We start from the raw sequence: 19,221 nt of genomic DNA, 5'->3' as shown, positions 1-19,221 counted from the left end.
GCCATTTTTATGAAGAAACTATAACTTGATATTTTTAATAAAAATATTTACTATGTATATAACAACTTGCACTCAATATTGTTGTAAATAAAATAATACAAGTATATTTAGTATATATCCTCCCCTCCTAACTACTTTCGTGAGGAAGTCAGGAACCATTCAGCCATTTTTATGAAGAAACTATAACTTGATATTTTTAATTAAATTTTTAACTATGTATATAACAACTTGCACTCAATATTGTTGTAAATAAAGGAATATACCTATTATACTATATACCCTCCCCTCTATCTAACTACTTTCGTGAGGAAGTCAGGAACCATTTAGCCATTTTTATGAAGAAACTATAACTTGATATTTTTAATAAAAATATTAACTATGTATATGATAACAACTTGCACTCAATATTGTTGTAAATAAAGGAATATATCTATTATATACCCTCCCCTCTATCTAACTACTTTCGTGAGGAAGTCAGGAACCAATTATCCACGAAAATTTTATTGAAGAAACTATAACTTGATATTTTTAATAAAATTATTAACTATGTATATGATAACTTGCACTTAATATTGTTGTAAATATAAGCATAAACCTATTTTTGATAACAAATGTACAATGTTGTAGATAAATCTAGTCATTTCTACATATTACAGAAGAAATGAGCATGAAAAGACAATAGATAGTAATTTCCTTATTGTATGCACATGAAAAAAGATTATTATATTGTGCAGAGTATTTTTTATAGGAATTTCTTTTTCTATAGCCACACATATTTGAACTTACCTCTTGAATTTGTGGCTGCGTCTGCAATCTTTTGGAAAGCATCCAAGTATGCGGCAATAGCCTGAATGGCAGCGCTGTAGAGAGACAGAGAGAGAGAGAGAGTGGAGATGTATATAAAATAAGATATATCTAATGATTATATACTACAACAACAAAAGTTGCAGTCAGACTTCATTAGCCAAAGGCGACACTTCAATTGAAATGCCAGGCAGAGGCAGACAGTTGGAAAGTCCGCAGCTGGCAACTGCACCCAAAAACAACAACAACAACAGCGAAAAAAAGGTGATGCTGGTTGGCAGAGCCAGAAGATAGATGATCATCATGGTGGGTCAATGGGCGCGGGCATATTCTGTACGCCAAACTGCAAATTAGTGTCTCAAGTTGCACGACGGATGTCGCCGACGCCGACGCTGACGCTGACGCCGTCGCCATCCCGTCGGGTTCAACGGTGCGTATGTGTGTCAAGCGCATTGGACAAACACTTGACGTTTTCGAGAGTTGCTTTTGATTTTTTGTTTTTGTTTTTCTTTGTGCCTTTAAATATAATTTGCAAAAATACAAAATTTTCACATGATTTCAGCAGATGATTAATGCACACTATACATACGAGTATGTATCCGCTCGCCATTACATAGAGCAGCGTTACTATACATAAATATTTATGTATAGCATAGAGGCAGACATTGCTCTTGGCGTCTGTAATTTGGGCCAAGTCTGTGCTTGGTAAGAGTGTAAAGACAAAATATAAATAAATAAACAAAACCAGAACGACGATAGCGCGCCACACAGTTCTGCCAACAAAAATAATCACAGACGGTTGGGTTAGGTGTGGAAATGGGAAACATAAAACATTTTGAGGTAGTCGTAGTCACCGTCATTGTTCTGCTATATGCCAAGTGGTTCACATTCACAGTTGCACACAGACACGATTGCAAACTGAAAGGCATGTGTTTATGCATTTCGTAAATAAAATCGAAACATTAAACCCGCACATATGTAGCTCAAATTCGTTTATTTATATTGGACATATATAATCCGATTTTAGAATTTTTTCACTTACCGCAAACAAGTGTGTAGCTTACTGGCCTTTCCCACGAAATCCTCCCAAAGCGGTGATGTGTTCTGAAAAATATAGAAATGCACATTTTATTAGTCAAACATTGTACAATTAATTGGCTTTTTCCTAACATAATGAAAAGTTATTATGTTTCTGTATAAACAAATTTCGTTGCTGCTTTACTGATTGGACAGCTTAAATAAATAAATTGGCAATATGACGTGAACATCAATTTAAATGACGTACGCTCGTTGATTGCAAGGCAGAGCATAAATATTTATTTTCGCGTTGGAATACTCACATAAAAGAGCTTCAAAAACTACATACTATACAATATGTACATACATGCATACATATGAGCTAGTCAAAATGCTGGCGAGCGCGCCTCAAGTTATGCAACAAATATCGCTTGCTATAAAAGTCGCACAATAAAAACCACAAATGAGAGTCTTTCGTGTGTTTATGGGTCAACAAAAAATCAATATGATTTCATTAAATAAGTCTTGTAGTCAGAGAAATCAATATGATTTCATTAAATAAGTCTTGTAGTCAGAGAAGACTGAAATAAAGTGGTTAACAACAGGGTACAGCGCTGTCAATAATTAAAAAGAAAAGAGATTGCAACTTTGCTTAAGTATCTTGAGGAAGGATTCAAAGAAAAACCTATCATTCTTTGGTTTGCCTAAGTACAATAATGTAATATGTTGAGCGGAGCATTCAGTTTTAATCAGCATTTATTGTTGTTAACATTAAACGCCCACACTTGTCTGCATCCCTGCTGCCTGTCACAACTTTTTAAATATTTTAATAAAGTTTGACAACTCGAATTGGCAAACGCCAAACGCCAAACGCGAGCTTATTTACATTACAGCTCTGATTTATTCAGAAAATTTATTTAGACTTTTGTTGTCTGTACCTTTCATTACACACATGTATGTATGTACGAGTTCCACAGCACAAAGAGCGGAATAATTCAGAATAATTTGCATATTGCATGCTGTCAGCGACAGAAATGTGATAAACTCAATCAATTCAGCACTGGACGAGCTTAAATTAGTTTATAAAAATGTCAGCATTGTGCATATGAATAAAATGTATTTAAATTCCTTGGTGCCAGCTTTATTGCTGCACAAAAGAGAAGTCTGTTGAGAGAATAAATAAAGCAGTTATTTGATTCGAACTTTGGTCAAAGGCTTTATTTTTGTTAAACTTATAACATAATACTATATATGTATGTATGTTTTAAACCTCATTATGGCCATACTTGGCATATCATTACAACACGGCAGCCAGACGAAGTGTCAAAATATTGTCTGATTGAAACAGTTGGGCGTTGATTGGCAGCTGTCAAGTGGCTGCGGGACGCTAACCCAAGCCGAGCTACATATATTGTGCAATAGATAGTACTAACACATACACACATACATATATGTATATATAGTAGAGATGCAATATGGGTTTTATGTGTTTAATCAAATTGAGAAACCTGTGTGCTTGGTAACCGACACAGCATGCTCGCAATATACACTTAATTGTTTCTCTGATGGGGGCGAACTTTATTAAAAATTGCGAATAGGAGAGCTGCCTGGGGGGAGCTTTTAATTTACATTTCCTACGAACTGGTCTGTGCGAAATTGCTAAAAGGTATAGGGCAATAACTGAATTCGCCAAAGCTGCGACGGCACAACTATGAGAAAATGTTGCCCCTAACGTATTTGGTCAAAACAACAAATACACACAAATACACGAATGGGCCGAGAAGCAGCAAACGTGCCAAAGTTTTCAGCAGTTTCATTGTCAACCCATAAATGCAAGTGGAGGCTTTACAGCAGCTACCAGCAAATTACGCGCCATAAAAAGTAACAAAAGATTTAAACATATTTAAAAAAACATAAAACAAAAATAATAATAATAGTAGGGAAAAACATAACAACAACAAGCAGCCGGAAAGAAGCGCAAAATCACGTAAATGGTCAATAAAAGTGAAAACGGGTTTGGCAAAAGCGACAGCTTATGGACTTGGTCACAATATGCTGGCCAGCAAAAAGTCGCAATGACCATTTTGATGTGCACAGCTGCCACCATCGTTACTGCTTCTTCTTCTTCATTCTTCGCACGATAATATATTGAACAGTTGCTGCCGCAGAAGCCTTACAAATATTACACAACCAATGACATTGAAAGAAGAAAAAGACGGACGCGTCAAGTCGAGTCGAGTCGAGCCAGTCTTGTGGATGGACGACAGTGCTTGCAGTAATAGAGACATAAAACATTTGACATTAATGGCTAATAAGAAAACAGTTTTATAACGCCGTTTCAGCCACGCCAACAACGAGCCTAGAGCATATTTGCTTTAAAATCTGATTCGCAAAAGCCGTTTACGATTCACGCTATGGCCCTTTGGCGAAATGCCAAAAGGCTAAATAAAATCAACTTTACTTTTATGTTGTGATATAAAATGCAATGCATTTGATTTGCCTCCAATTCCGATTTCGCTTTCGATTTTTATTTTCTGTGCAGTCAGTCAAGCAAAAAATGCAATTTTTTCATTTCGAATGCATAAAAAAGCGCAAATGCCAATTTGCCACATAAAAGTATAGAGCGACCGACAAAAGGTAAAATGGCAAGTCGGGGCTAGACCAGGCCAAGCCAAGCCAGGCCAGGCCAGGCCAGACCAGGCACAAATGATGACGCAGTGCATTCAGCTGTATGAAAAGGTGAAAACGAGCTACGAAACGGAAATCGATTTGGTGTTCATTCCCCCTCCTCCCTCCTTCTTTTTTTTAGCAAACTAAACCACTGGAAAACAAACAAAGAGCACATTTAGCAAAAACCGCAAGGAAAAGTGTGATTTTAAGGGAACTTATAAAGCCAAATACAATTGACGAGAGATTGCTGGTCAGTCGTTTGTTGGTCTACAGTCAGAGAATAGTAATCCATTACAGTGCTTTCAGATAAATATATAAACAAAAATTCACATACATATGTATTTTCCAAGGAATGGGGAAATTTAAGATTGTTTTTGGAAAGTATTTATTTAATCATCAATATCTATTTTGTTCCCTTTAAAGGAATCGCCCTCAGATATAATGCCAGCGCTTCTTCCAATCCTCGAAGCACTTCTGAAATACACTTTTCTTCCATCTTCGATTTTGATTTTATCTCATCAATTGTGGCAAATCGCTTTCCTTTCCTTTCATTGGTCTTTTCAGTTTTGGGAATAGGAAAAAGACGCATAACTGTATCATATCTACGAGGAATTGTTTTGAAGGGAACAAAATGGATATTGATGTTTAAATATATACTTTTCGAAGGAATTAAAAATTCACCTTTTCGTTTGAACAGACCTTGCAAACGTTCCATTACTTCCTTGTAGTATTCCTTATTAACCGTGCGACCTGTTGGCAAGAACTCATGCTGCACCACGCATTGTAATCGAAGAAAATGGTGAGCAAAACCTTCACCTTTTATTTTGAACGGAACTCGTATGTACAAAACCAATCATTTTAGAGACACACAGATTTTAAATGAAATACTATTTTTTAATTTATATCATCGACTATTCAATTATAGAAATTCTTGTGTCTCCAAACACTATGGGGAACAATTAATACCTCTTACAAAACGCTGGCAGTGATAAGAGAAGGCGGCGTCACATCTTGCACCACACACTCCAAAATCGATGGGGCATTACAAAATGCTCAAGTCGCCGCCGTTGCCTGCCACTACCCACTTGTTGTTGTCATTGTCATTGCGTATTGTTGTCATTCAGTCAACGAGCCAGTCAGTCAATCGATAGCCTGCCTGTCTGTCCGTCAGTCTGTCCATCTGTCAGCTTACAATTCTTTTATAATTTGGTGGCATACAATGGTTCACTTGTGCCGCTGACAGATTGCTCGATTCGGCAGCAAGAAATGAAGGCGGGACGGCATTACACGTAGCGCCTTATTTGGCCCATGTCTGCTATTCGGCTTGCTTTTAAATAACAGACATGGGAATTGAAGCGTAGCTCAAAATTTGATTGAGCAAACACTTGACCTGCCACAACTTGTTGTATGTTAATGCGAACTTAGAAAAGCGCGGCATTGAAATGGAATCAATGATGACTGACATTAGTTCTAATTTGCCTGTGGCTGGTACCTCCCAAATGATATATAATGGCTGGCCAGAAGCTGAACATTAAAGAACCTGTCAAATGGTCCAATACAAATTTCGTTTATAACGCAATTTTTTAGAACTTGAAAGGAATCGAGCTGACAACTTCTTTGTTTATCAAATATGTGGCTGGGGAAGCAATAAAAGCTGACAACATTGGCAATATTTGTCAAGTTATTGACAGCAGCAAAGCGAGTGTTGACATTGCTGGCTCAGAAGATTGGAATATGAAGAATTGTCGTAGGTGTGTGCGCTTGTGTTATACATAAATTAATTTGAAACAAAAGCCTGAAGCTGAGAAGCTCAGAAGCGGAGACTGAACAAAGACTGAAGCAAATTTATGCAAACAAGTCAAGGCAAACAACACGAAAAGTTAATAAATATCGGCAAGCCTATATAATAATGCTGCGGACATGATAAATGCCTCGAAACAACACACATGCACAACTTCCTTATGATTGAAAAGCGGCAACATAAATTTAAATAAGTGTACAGCTTAGTCCAATTGTCGGCCCACATGTAATTTGCGCTACATAAAATCTCTATGCGAGTATTACAACGACAACAACAACAACAAAAATGTATATTATTTTACAGAAAACTCGCAACCTGATAAGCGACTTTTGCGAGCAATTGAAAAAAACTGATGCGTGGGATGGAAAACGTCGTCTGTAGCTTGTAGTTCCAACTATGTAGTTTTATGAATGAATGAAAACAATTTCTGTGTCTGAAGTTTGGCGACAGCCCAAGGCGGCCGGTCAATTGCCATTCACACAAACACACACACACACATGCACATACACTCACACGCAATACTGTCATTACTGACCGGGCCGTCTCGTGGTGATGGCGTCGTGGGCGTCATTGGCCAGGCAGTAATGGCTCTGCGCCTAAAACTCGCATGTTTTTATGAATGCGCTGGTTTTATGAATGAGCCGATTGCCGCCATGCCTTTGGGTGCAGTTATGCTTATGAACATTAGAGCCTAATGCACATTACGTGCCAACATTCTGCTCAAGCAATGCAGCATTAAATCATAATACCAAATACAAATACTATTATGGAGGAGCTACAAATTCGTTCATTACGAGCGGCCATGTCCCCAAAAGGTGGAGGCACGCGTTTGCGGTCATCTAGCGGTCAACCTTAAAATTGGGGTCTTTCGACACATGTGCTGCATTCGAATGGTTTGCGTAAGTCTCAGGTGCTATAAAGCTGACAGCAATTATCTGCCTGACATTATAACAAGCCAACACTTTCCAGTTTAAATGCGCATCGCACAAAATAAAAAGCCGTAGGCAGCTTCGAAAAGTGCAATGTACTAGTACGTGTATCTATTTATCTGCATCTCTATGCGAGACACCTAAAAACCCACAATTTATGCCAAACAACAGCAGCAACGGCTTGAATAATGCCCGCGAATGTACGGCTGAAAACTGGAAAAGTTCACACGAATAGACACGCACACACACACACACATACAAGTATATACACACACCTAGCCGGAGAAGACAGGGTCTGAGAGACAGACAGGCTTTTATAAACTCTTGATCTTTCCAATAGCCTACTAACATCCTACACGAGTTTAAAACGCTGCAGCCAGCCTCGCTGCTTACTTTGCTGTTGTTGTTGTCAGCGAGCAGGCAAAAAAGAGACGCGACTTCACTCATTCATGCAACAAAATTGCTGCGATTGTTGTTGTTGGTGTTGTTGTTTGATAGTTTTAAGCTTCCTTTGCCTGTGTGCATCGTACACACATTGTGGCCAAACATTAGGTAGAGCCCATGGGGTACAGTGGGTCAGTTATTACGTACAAGTATGCTGGCGAAAATGCCACAATTCCTAAATGTTCTACAAATTTTATATCAGCAGACTGTTAAATGATTGCAAAGAAACGTGTTTTGAACCAAATTATAAGTAGAATGTCCAAAAATACAGTTTCCTTTGTAAAGAGATCCATTTGCAACATTTTCATACTTTTGTTGACTTGCCCATGAATTGAAATTTTCATCATTATTTTGTGATTTTTTGGCATCAGGCGTAAAAGAAATTTATGAGTAACTTGAACTTTGATTTGCCATTCGTGGCTTTGCAGTTATTGAAACCACAACAGTAGAAATATATTTATAATATCAAACTTTCGGCGACTCTTCACCGCTAAATTGCCGATCCACACTCCTGTGCAACGTTTGTTTGCCGGATTGTCGACTAGCTGGCTAGTCAAACGGGTTCAGCCGCACGTTCACGTCCTACATTGGACTTTTTGGGTTAAAACTTTTTAGCGCAATGCAAAACAGGCCTGGCCACTACAGTTGTCTAGCTTATGGCAAACGCTTTATGACTAGCGGTTATAAAGGAGTTCAGCTGATTGATTTTCTATATATCTATGTACATGTATATTTTCTATGTATATGTGTGTTTGTTCATAGCCAGTGGCTATAATTTCAATGTTAACGCCACACTGCCTTTTTCACCCGATGGACAAAATCGTGCGCCGCTAATTTGCACCTATTGCCAATTTTTAGAAAGTTTCGCAAAATTATTTGTCAGGAATTTGAAATGAAAGTGTTACTGTCAGTCCGCCTTTTCTCCAGCTTTAATAAAGGAGAATCCTAAGGAATAATTTCTGAACCTACTTATACTATAATAAATATTATGAGAGAAGATAGACTTTTGTGCGAACAAGTGCTATAGTTTTTACATATTTATTGAATAATCTCCCACATTCGTTTATTTAAATTTTAGCCATGTCTTTTTCGAAACATATTTTGGCTAGACGCGTTTCAAAATGGAGTTGAAAAACTTTAAATTAATGGAGAAGAATTGTCTGGGAGGTATGTCTGTTTCAAAAAATTGAAGGAATAGATCAATTCTCCGAAAATTCATTGATGACAGTGCCTGCAATAAGTAAATACTTGTACACTAGTACTTGTACCACAACATCTACAATAACTCATGTTTATATATCAAAGTTATTTCTGATAAACCTAAAACCCAGTTGATATCCAGTTTATTTACTGAAGAATCTGGACAAATGTACTTGAAAACAGGTACAACACCATTGACAGTGCATTGCAAAGATTAACTATTAACTGCATTTAATAATGCTCAATCCTTTTTGAATCAAGCAAATCAAGCAAACTTTTTCTAATGCCTATGAAATCATCGGTTATAATTCAAAAGCTTGACAATCATTAAGTGTACAATCGGCGCTTCACATTGTCGGATTGCAATTGAATAACTCAAAGCTGGATTTAATGCAATATGCCAATTAAAATGTAAAACCGATTACCAGTGGCAGAAAACTGATTCCAAATGGCATTGCAAATACTTGAATACAATAATGCATATGCCACATGGTAAGAGAAAACCAAAGCTGACATATGGCCGATGGCGGAATACGAGTAGCAACACTCGGACTCGTCTCTGTGTAACCAAAGACCGAAAACCAAAGACTTGCTGTTTGCAACATGCACTACACACAACGGTAATGGCCACAATTCGTGTAGGTAACAATACCAACTAGACGTCTGAGCACATAAACAAAGACTGTCGAGTTGAATGGCTGCTAGCTGCGAGCGGCGAGCTACTCATGTCATGTGCCATGTGGCATGTGCCGTGGCAGAAACCACAAAATCTAAACAACAGCGGCAACAACAATAAACTACAAAACTCAGACACATGCTGTTACCTCTGAACGGACCACCAGACACCGAATGAGCACCAAAACAAATGAATTTCCAACATACGAGTATAGCACAACCTAAAGATAAAACGCCTCGGAATCATTAACACAACAACCAAGAAAGCTGCAGTTTATTAATATGAATATACGGGTATAGTTAGCGGAACTTTTGGTTCTACATTAAAAAGCATTGCTCTATTCGTGCATAGATTTAATGAAAAGAAAATAAATAATAAGAAAACAGCTATTTCGTAACTAAACTTTAATGAGTTTTTAATTTAAGAATTAATTTATGGACCGTCGTGGGCTTTTTGATTTATTCTTAAATACAAAGATTCCCATCTGAAATCCCAAATGAAAGATATACAATTCCTCCTACAGATTATATAGCACTCTTCTGTATCTATGCATTATCCAGCTTTTTTGAAGATTCCTTTCATTTGCAGACAGGTGAGACGTATGTTTGAGTAAAAAATATGACGATTTATGATCTGATAATCTATTTATTCAACTTCTTCTATTTGACTGTAATATTCCTTATGTGTGGGTTCCACTTCTAACTCCGTTGAGGATACCAATTCACCAATGTACTACAATTCACTATATTGGTAACTGTTTCTGATAATATATTTACGATACTGATGATATGGGGAATACTTTTCCGAAGGATCTATAAGGATCAAAGACAATTCGACAATGTTGATTAGAGAATGGGAGCAATTGGAACCAAATTTGCTCAAAACTCTTGTTAAAAGTATGAAGAATGTAATTTTTGAGACAATTTAAGCCGTTTAAATACATTAAAAAATATTATTCGTTTTAATATTGAAAATTTACGCAAGTGGGTCTATAGTAATGCAACAGCAAAAAAACCGTTTTTCCCCTATTTCTTAAAATTTTACACTAAATATTCTTACTTATTATGTGTTTAACACATTTTCGCAGAACATTGTTGTACCCTACAGTTAAGCAATTGCAACTTTTTTAATTGGTTCTATAGTTTTGCAACGCACCTTCTTTAATTTATAGCAAAAATTATCAGTTTATTAAATTGGTATACTAGTTTAGTGCGAATGATCCCCCCAAATATATTCTTGATCAGTATGACAAGACGAGTCAGTATAGTCCATCTGTCCGGCCTCTATATGGATCACAAGGATCACAAAAGGTACAAGAGCTGGAATAACAAAACTTGGTACCCAGGTTCGCCTATGCCCTAAGTAATTCAAGTTTATGTTGCCGCTATAGCTCAATTCTATACTGCATACATATACATGTTAATAATTTAATTATTTAAATTTGAAAAATTAAATTTCAAATATTTTATTTAATAATAATTTTTTTGTAGAAGCTGAGTCCGCTTTGCTTTAACATTTCATTCTTGCTTGATTTAGAAATGTTACATTTTTTCTAATTCACCTCTAATTTCATAACATATGCTGTTTGGCCGCCTCACATTATTCTTATCGAAAGCTTCCAACATTATCACCATCTTATAGCGTCCGCTTAAAGTTGTCCCTCGTATGTTATTTAAAGTAATTTTTAGATCGAATGGTTCCAACACAAACACGGTCTGTAAAACAAAACATTTATCACATATAGATTTAAGGACTGAAAGATATACTACATTACACCAGGAGTATTGAGGCACTTCTGTTCCACGTCTTTTCGGTTAGAAATATGTTGCGTCCAATATTTATACCAATACTCGTTCTTGCCATACATAATGGCGCAGAAATTTTGATTGCTCATACTGAAAACAGTGGGTTCCCAAGCTCCTCGTTCGAAGTGGTACATAGATGCTGAAGCCTGGAGGGATGTATTAAAGATTGTGGGTCAAGAATCTAACTAGTCCTCAAATGTTACCCGAACACGATCGGCAGGATCCACATTCCAAACTGTGCTTGCATTGCCCTTCACATGGATTGTATTTCCATCTGATGTTAACGTTACGTGCTCTAAATCAAGAATCCCATGTATATTCGATGCACCAGGTGGGGCATTTGAACAGTCGGAGAATATGTCCGGATCCTCCAGGATCAATTCGTAGTCTGCTGCGAGCACACTAATAGAAGCGATCCCTAAAAGCAGCAATGTCTCCACCCACATGTTAAGTAACAATTGTGGCAGCTAAGTTTGGAGAACGCTTTTATACGAGCACAACTACAGTATAGTACATGACTCCACTAATTATAATGTAATTAATTATACAAATAATGTGATAGGTCATGTAGCTTCGGTTTAACGTACTTTCCGATGCTATCTACAGCATTGTTACAATATTGTTACATTTTGTTGTGAACAAGATCATTTAAAATTTGCTAGAGTATTCTCTACTTTTTAATAGAGTTTAACAGAATACATATATGACGGCTTTTGCAAGCAATTGTTATAGACTTTGTATTTTCATTTAACAAGTTGCTGTTTGCCTTTTGTTTGACATTGAATTCAATTGAATTCCATTAGAAATGACCGGGCAGGAGGGAACTTTGCCCCTGTCTGGGCATGCGTCAACATCAACCTGGAGACAATCTCGAAGCCCATTTTGCATAATTGGGCGTGTAGTCGACGCCACACCTCCTCCTACACAACTACACACCCACATTATAAAGACACATGCACATCCCTATGTGCATTAACATGCAAGGCAATCTCAGAATCTAAAAAGCGGGCATCTTCCAGAGCACATGTACTATAGCACGAGTGTAATATATTTGTGATTTGTGTTTAACAGCAATTTCGTATCCATTAAAATTAATTGCCACAAGATTGGCCCGGCGCCCGTTCGCGTCGCATTCCCGAAGCACAACACGCTACCATTTCACATGCACATCATGTCAAAATGCCAAGCCAAGCTAAGCGGCAGTCTCCGAGCAACAATCACCCGCAGTATTGTTTAAACAATAATGCAAAGTAATTAATATGACGACGATGACAGAGACGGATACGAGTAGCAACCATCTTGGTTGGTTGTTTTTTGTTTTCTTCTTGCTGGGAGGAAACAATTTTCTCTCGTTGCTATATACGTTACACTATAGAATGGCAAACCAGAGCAAAAGAGCAGCCGATCCAAGTGAGGGTCAAATATCAGGTTGGCTCCTCACAATGGCATGAAATGTATCTCATCGCTATTGTTGTTACTTCACATACGAGTATATACATATTTGTATTAAGGCAACGAAACCTTTGCCATTCCTTCTTCAAGTATGTATACAATTTGAATTTTATTTTTTTTATTTTTTCCAAATACTTTAATCATTTTGATATAAGCATTGAAATTAAAACGCTTCAGGCTCAACAAATTTTTATGTTGACCCTTTTTGAGAAAACTCATCGAAGAATTGAAAGCAATTGGGAACAAAAAAAATGGATGGGCATGTTTTTAAAAGAAGTACCGGGTTTGGATATAATTTTAAAAATAATTCTTCTGCAAGCTTCTATTCTTAGAAGCATTCTCAAAATCTGTTTTGCATTGTGAAGCTAGAAAAGATTCTAAAAGGTATAATTATACTCATTATAAAGTTTAATAAATTCTTTCGTATGAAACTATTTTGCTATAAGCATTCCGCTAGGTCGACAGAGTCCAGACTTGATTTAAAATAAAGTGATCTAGCAACTATTGATTTCTTGGGCATATGATAATTAAGTTATTAATCTGCAGCTTAGTGGTATGCCACAGCAGTCGTTCTAGTTAAACTAGTGGGAAAAGGAGCATAGCCAGCATTTGTTTGTCGCATGAAATGAGCACAACCTTGAGCTAGTTTCCTCGGGTAACTAACTGGGTGAGCCTTTGGCAGCCCTCTCACACATCCTGCACTTTGTTAGGATTGTTTGAAAAATGCACAATACAGTTGGTGGCGCAACAAAAAGCTCTTAACGGATACATGGCTCGAAGGCAACATTTCAAAATAAGTTAGTTGATAGCGAAAACAAAAGCGTGTGTCAGTCAGTTCATATCCCGCCAGTTCGTGGCCTTGAATATGGCATTTATATGCATACATACATATTTGCAGCCATCAGAGGAACACGAGATATTGTCATAGAAACGGCAAGCATTGCGTCAACAGCCGCTGCTCAACGCTATAAATAAAAACTCATTAGGTTTATGTATTGGGAAAAATGACTTACAGCCCACACAACGAGCTGACACACAGACTGGCATCGCGCTAAACAACGTGATATACAACAACAACATGATAAACATATAGTACACATAAACAAACAAATCGTATCGTATTAATGGCAAATTTTTGAAATGGCGCAGATGAAGTTTCAAAAATTACGAAAAACTAACTAGTACTGAAGTTGAACCACATTTTTAATTGCAAAGATCTGCTGACGGTATTAATTCGCCAAATTATCTAAAGTATAGAAATAGACTTGATACAACAACATGATAAACATATAGTACACATAAACAAACAAATCGTATCGTATTAATGGCAAATTTTTGAAATGGCGCAGATGAAGTTTCAAAAATTACGAAAAACTAACTAGTACTGAAGTTGAACCACATTTTTAATTGCTGGCAGTATTCATTCGCCAAATTATCTAAAGTATAGAAATAGACTTGATACAACAACATGATAAACATATAGTACACATAAACAAACAAATCGTATCGTATTAATGGCAAATTTTTGAAATGGCGCAGATGAAGTCTCAAAAATTATGAAAAACTAACTAGTACTGAAGTTGAACCACATTTTTAATTGCAAAGATCTGCTGACAGTATTAATTCGTCAAATTATCTAAAGGATCGAAAAATAGACTTGTTTTAAATTTAAATCTCTGTTCAAGTTACAGATAAAGGCCACTATATACTATTCACATTATAAACAGCTCGGGTTTGGCGCCAATCTCTAGCCTATGTTGCTCATTAAGCTTATGACGCCAACCTAACAAAAGCAGCGGTGGCTTTAAAAGTTTTTTACTGAATTAATTAAATTCGATTTTAATTATCTTTTGTCACAAAATGCATTTTCATAATTGAAAACAAAAACCTGTCCAACCTTGTAACGGAAAGAAACACATGCATACAAATGTCCCATATCTAACACCAAAGCACATTTAAATGCACTACAATTATTGGAAATGGGAGCTTTGTTTCCATTTCCATGTAACACTGCATATTTTGTCAAACAAATTTATGTAAAGTGTCTACCTGCCTGCAGATTACAAATTAGTTAGTTGTTAATGCACAATATAAACAACATTTATTTGCACTTTTAGCTTTTATTTATCGACTCGCATAACTGCCAAATTCCATTCCAAATATTGTGCAACCTCGCTTGAGCTCTCCACGCCCACAACCCTGAGCTACAAACATCACACATTCTGGTTTATTTAGATAACACTAATTTAAAATTCATGTTTGTAACCCATTTCAAATGTTCAAAATACAAAGCCAAACAACAAAATGCCATTAATTTTGTATCCCCCATACAATTTTTGGCTTTGCATGTAGTTGGATGAATTAATTCTGAATACGCGGTGCGCATCATTACAGAAAGTGGAGTCTTGCCAGGACATACAAATACTGGAAGTTGGCCTTATAGGCTCATCAGTAGAGACGAGTCAGCACAATGAGTCGCACCGTGCCAAAAGGTAGTAGGGACTTGCAACTAAAAGAACCTAAAGAGGAGGAACCCGACTGGTGGGCAGAGCTCAGCAAAGCCACCGCTATACATGGCGCACCCTATCTGGTGCGGAAGGACCTACATTGGATCGAAAAGCTTTTCTGGCTGATCACTATAGTTGCAGCTGCCTTCTACTCGATTAACAGTTGTATTGTTCAATGGGAGCGTTTTCGCGACAATCCCCTAGTCTACCAGTACGAGTATCTTTTCGCCCTACGAAATTTTACCTTTATGGGCGTAACATTTTGTGCAGAATATGAAATAGAGGAGCAAGGCGATATGTTAATAAACGAGTGAGTACACCAATAATGGGATTTATATGTATGGTATTTTGTACAGAAAACACATCCCATCTCAACACATCAATTGTTAGAACCTGGGGTGCTGAGATCGCCATATCGTCGGATAAATTTGCCTACTATCGAAAATTTTTGCATATTCTAAATCGTTTGCACTACAACAACTTGGAGAAATTGGAGCCCTTCGAAAATGATACAAGCTTGGAGCATTTGAATTATGTGGATCTCTTGTTGCAAGTTAAGCATAACTATGACTGAGTAAAGCACTTTTTTGTAATCGTTTATATGACACTAACAGTTACAGCGAAATATAATGCCGGAACAAAAAAAATCACCAGCAATGTACGCAGCATCTATAACCGAAATGGGTCTCTGCCAGACCACTAGCCAGCTTTCACACTATGGTAATCCCTATGGTACTATGTGAGTAAGAGCTATAATGTTATATACTATACTAGAAAATCTATACATATACAAAAAAGTTCAGTAAGACTTATATCATAGTATCTGAGTAAATGTCTTAACGAATTGTGATTTAAGATTTCCGATTGTTGATTTCTCTCTGCTGAACGCTTGTGACAATTATTTCATTAAAAATCTTCTGATTTTTTGACAAAAAATCATAAATGCACATTAATTTGTACAGGCAACATTTTTGTTTTTTGTCAATCGCACAACAATCGCAATCGGTGAATGCGATTGACGTTTTTTCAAATCGCAATCACAAATAAGAGCGTTCAGCAGGTAAAATAAGTAATCATCAATCACAGTGTTGTTTTTTTGAAGGGATCATCTAGATGTGATGCCAACGCAACTGTGTAATTTCTTCTACGAATGTCAATACAAGCATTTGCCCGTGAAAACCGGTAATGTTCAACTATATTTGGTGAGAAAAATATGCCGAAGTGCTTTTGAAATTATAGTATGTTGTAAGGGTCTCTCCTAAGTAGTACATTCATGATGTCAATGAGGTGATGCTTCCAAACGACCGTCACACAGTATTCTATAATGCTGGAACACAGAGTTCGTTCATGCTGAAGCTGCTACTAAACTCCATTACGGCACAGAAGGAGGTGGAAAATGTGCCTGTAGCCTATCGCAAGTGTCGGTACCTCCATGAAAATGAATTAAAATACTATAAGGTGGGTGAGGGGTTTGAGACTTACGATAGATCTGCTATAGACATTATATACTTGTATTTACAGCCCTATCATCCCAGTCTGTGCCGCCAGGAGTGCCGCATTGATATTGCTCTCTCGTTATGTCATTGCAAGCCCTATTTCTATGCGGCAGGACCCCCCGGCCCCATTTGCGATATAAAGGGCATGTTGTGTTTAGCCCGAAAGGAATGGCTCAAGCCAAACTGTAATTGCATGCCACTCTGCACTGAGGTTAGCTTCGTTTTGATCGAGGAATATGAGCAGAGCGGAGTAAGTAATATTCAAATATCACAAATTCAAGTTCAAATTGACATATTTTCCATCTTGTGCCTGCTTTAAAGTCAAACGAAAACCAACCTGGCGGTAGCTACAAAGGCGAACAGTTCGAACGGGCAGTTATCTTGAAAATGGAATTGCCCAGAATGGGAATAAGGCGTCAAGTGGTATTTAGCACTGATCAGCTGATTATATCATTTGGTGGTGCTATTGGCTTGTTTTTAGGAGCCAGCTTTATGTCTGTCTATGGATTGATATATTTATTCTTATATTTTCTGGCTTTTCAATGCAAACGGCGATGTCGGCCGAAGGCAGATGAACAAAGCAACAACACTGAGCTGCAAACTTTGCGCACAAAAATAAACACATAAACCGTTAACAACAATTGTAATGCATGGGCCAAAAGGAAGCCACAAAAGTGCCAAAGAAAGCGCAACTCAAGTCGTTACAGTTGCGCAGCGCAATTTCACTTTTGCGGAAAACTATAAGTGCAATGGATTTAGATTAATGTATGCGTTTTGTGTTACACACACACACACACACACAATTGCCCAGAAAAACTTAATGCAGCACACATCTTTTGAATGTTGTGCGACAATTTGATGGCCCATCATTTTTGTAGTTGTTGTTTGTTTGTTGTTTTTGCTTTTTTTGCACATTTTGCGTCATAGCCACATACATTCGAGTATATGCATACATACTTGTATATAAAGAGGCAGAAGCCAGCGAAGCATAGCGCTAACAAAGCTGAAAAGCTGGAGTTAACAACCTTTTTGTCAGCAACAGCTGTCAACTTTAGTGTTAAATTGCCCGTTTGTGTACCTACGATAAACTTTGCACTCTTTGTATCTGTGCGGCAATTGCTAATAAAATTAATTATGTATATACTTGTACATAGTATGTAGCTAGTAGCTACTTATCAGCGGCATTTCATAGCATTTAATTGCAACTAAAATAAAACACCGTTACAAACAATTTACAAACAAAATTAGCAAATAATTGACCGCTGCACCGCAGTACCAAAACTTTGGGCAAAAAAAAAAAAACTTTACGCTTATTGCGCTGCACGCAGCACAACAATACCGCCTTAGAAGTCGTTCGGGCATAAATTTGTTCTGGTCTGCTGCCAAAACTGCGCATTAAGCCTTTTTCTATTTAATAAAAACAAGCCAAGACTTCACCAAACAGGCGGAAAACTAAATAGAGAGAGAGTAATTAAAGCAAGCCAAGCACAAATTAGAAAAGAAAACAACAAGAAGACGTCAGCGCACTAATTGTAATAACTAAAAAATGAATTTTTAACCAAATTTTAAACCTTTGCAAAATGTCGTTTTAAATATATATTTTAGGCAGCAAAAAACTGAAGATTTCTTTTTTTTAAATACATTTTTAAACCAATTTTAAACCTTTCCAAAATGTAGTTTTTAATATATATTTTAGGCAGCAAAAAAAAAACTGAAGATTTCTTTTTTAAATAAGCATCCATTGTCTTTGTAGCGACATATAATTAGAGTAGTCAACATTCTTTAGACTTTTATTTAATAAAGTAATCGAAATCTTTCAGAATTTTTTTGTGAACTATTATTTTACCTATGTAAAAGAAATATCTTGATCAAAATTTGGTGTTAATTTTATTAGAAATATTCTGTTTCTGAAAATTACATATAAATTGCGAAAATGTGACTATTTTTTTATAACTTCAAGAGGACAGTCCTTATTAAATTTGATGATAGCATGCATCTTAAATAAATATGTACTTCATGAAATGTCTGAGGGGCATAATTTACCTGTTTAAGTTAATTTACCTATTTAAGTTACATAGTATTATGTCTGTATTAAACTAAATTAGTTTATACAGAAAGGTAGGTCCAGTGAGTGACGCTTTTTTTAATGTCTAGCCAAGATGTTATATGCCGAACCGCAAGACCATTATGGCTAGGATATGCCCATAATTAGACTCAATGTTTTTGGTTGGAAGCGCTGTAATATCTACAAATTAGAGCTGCTGGCTGGCCCGAAAAGTTAGCTTTGAGATTGCTTTGTACGTATCAATTGTATAGCAAATATAGGCCCGCCATATTGGAGAAAATATGATGTCATTCCGTTCTTACAGATAAAATTAAACACACATCTGAATTATATGGAAATAAGGTGTTACGCTCAA

General features: G+C 36.8%; 2 protein-coding genes across 14 annotated transcripts in view; both read right to left on the bottom strand.

Annotated features, from left to right (window-relative positions):
* The window catches only part of LOC115634370 (pneumococcal serine-rich repeat protein), a 55,959-nt gene that overhangs the window by 17,718 nt on the left and 19,020 nt on the right, over positions 1 to 19,221 (bottom strand). For all 13 annotated transcript variants that reach the window (XM_030532034.1, XM_030532037.1, XM_030532035.1 and 10 more), the window contains exons 3-4: positions 1,847 to 1,908; positions 787 to 860 (exon numbers count right to left, since the gene is read on the bottom strand). In XM_030532034.1, coding sequence (XP_030387894.1) covers positions 787 to 860; positions 1,847 to 1,908 — 136 coding nt within the window. The remainder of the gene's footprint in view (positions 1 to 786; positions 861 to 1,846; positions 1,909 to 19,221) is intronic.
* Positions 11,047 to 11,792, bottom strand: LOC115634372. The gene is made up of 3 exons (XM_030532049.1): positions 11,550 to 11,792; positions 11,316 to 11,492; positions 11,047 to 11,256 (listed from the first exon to the last, which is right to left on the bottom strand). Exons 1-3 carry the CDS (start codon positions 11,790 to 11,792, stop codon positions 11,083 to 11,085), a joined length of 594 nt encoding a protein of 197 aa, XP_030387909.1. The 3' UTR covers positions 11,047 to 11,082.

The sequence above is a fragment of the Scaptodrosophila lebanonensis genome, unplaced genomic scaffold (assembly GCF_003285725.1).
Source record: "Scaptodrosophila lebanonensis strain 11010-0011.00,11010-0021.00 unplaced genomic scaffold, SlebRS2 tig00000001-arrow-pilon, whole genome shotgun sequence".
NCBI classification, from domain to species: Eukaryota; Metazoa; Arthropoda; class Insecta; order Diptera; family Drosophilidae; genus Scaptodrosophila; species Scaptodrosophila lebanonensis.
Note: the sequence above shows the minus strand (reverse complement) of the source record. Positions and strands in the feature narration are given on the sequence as shown.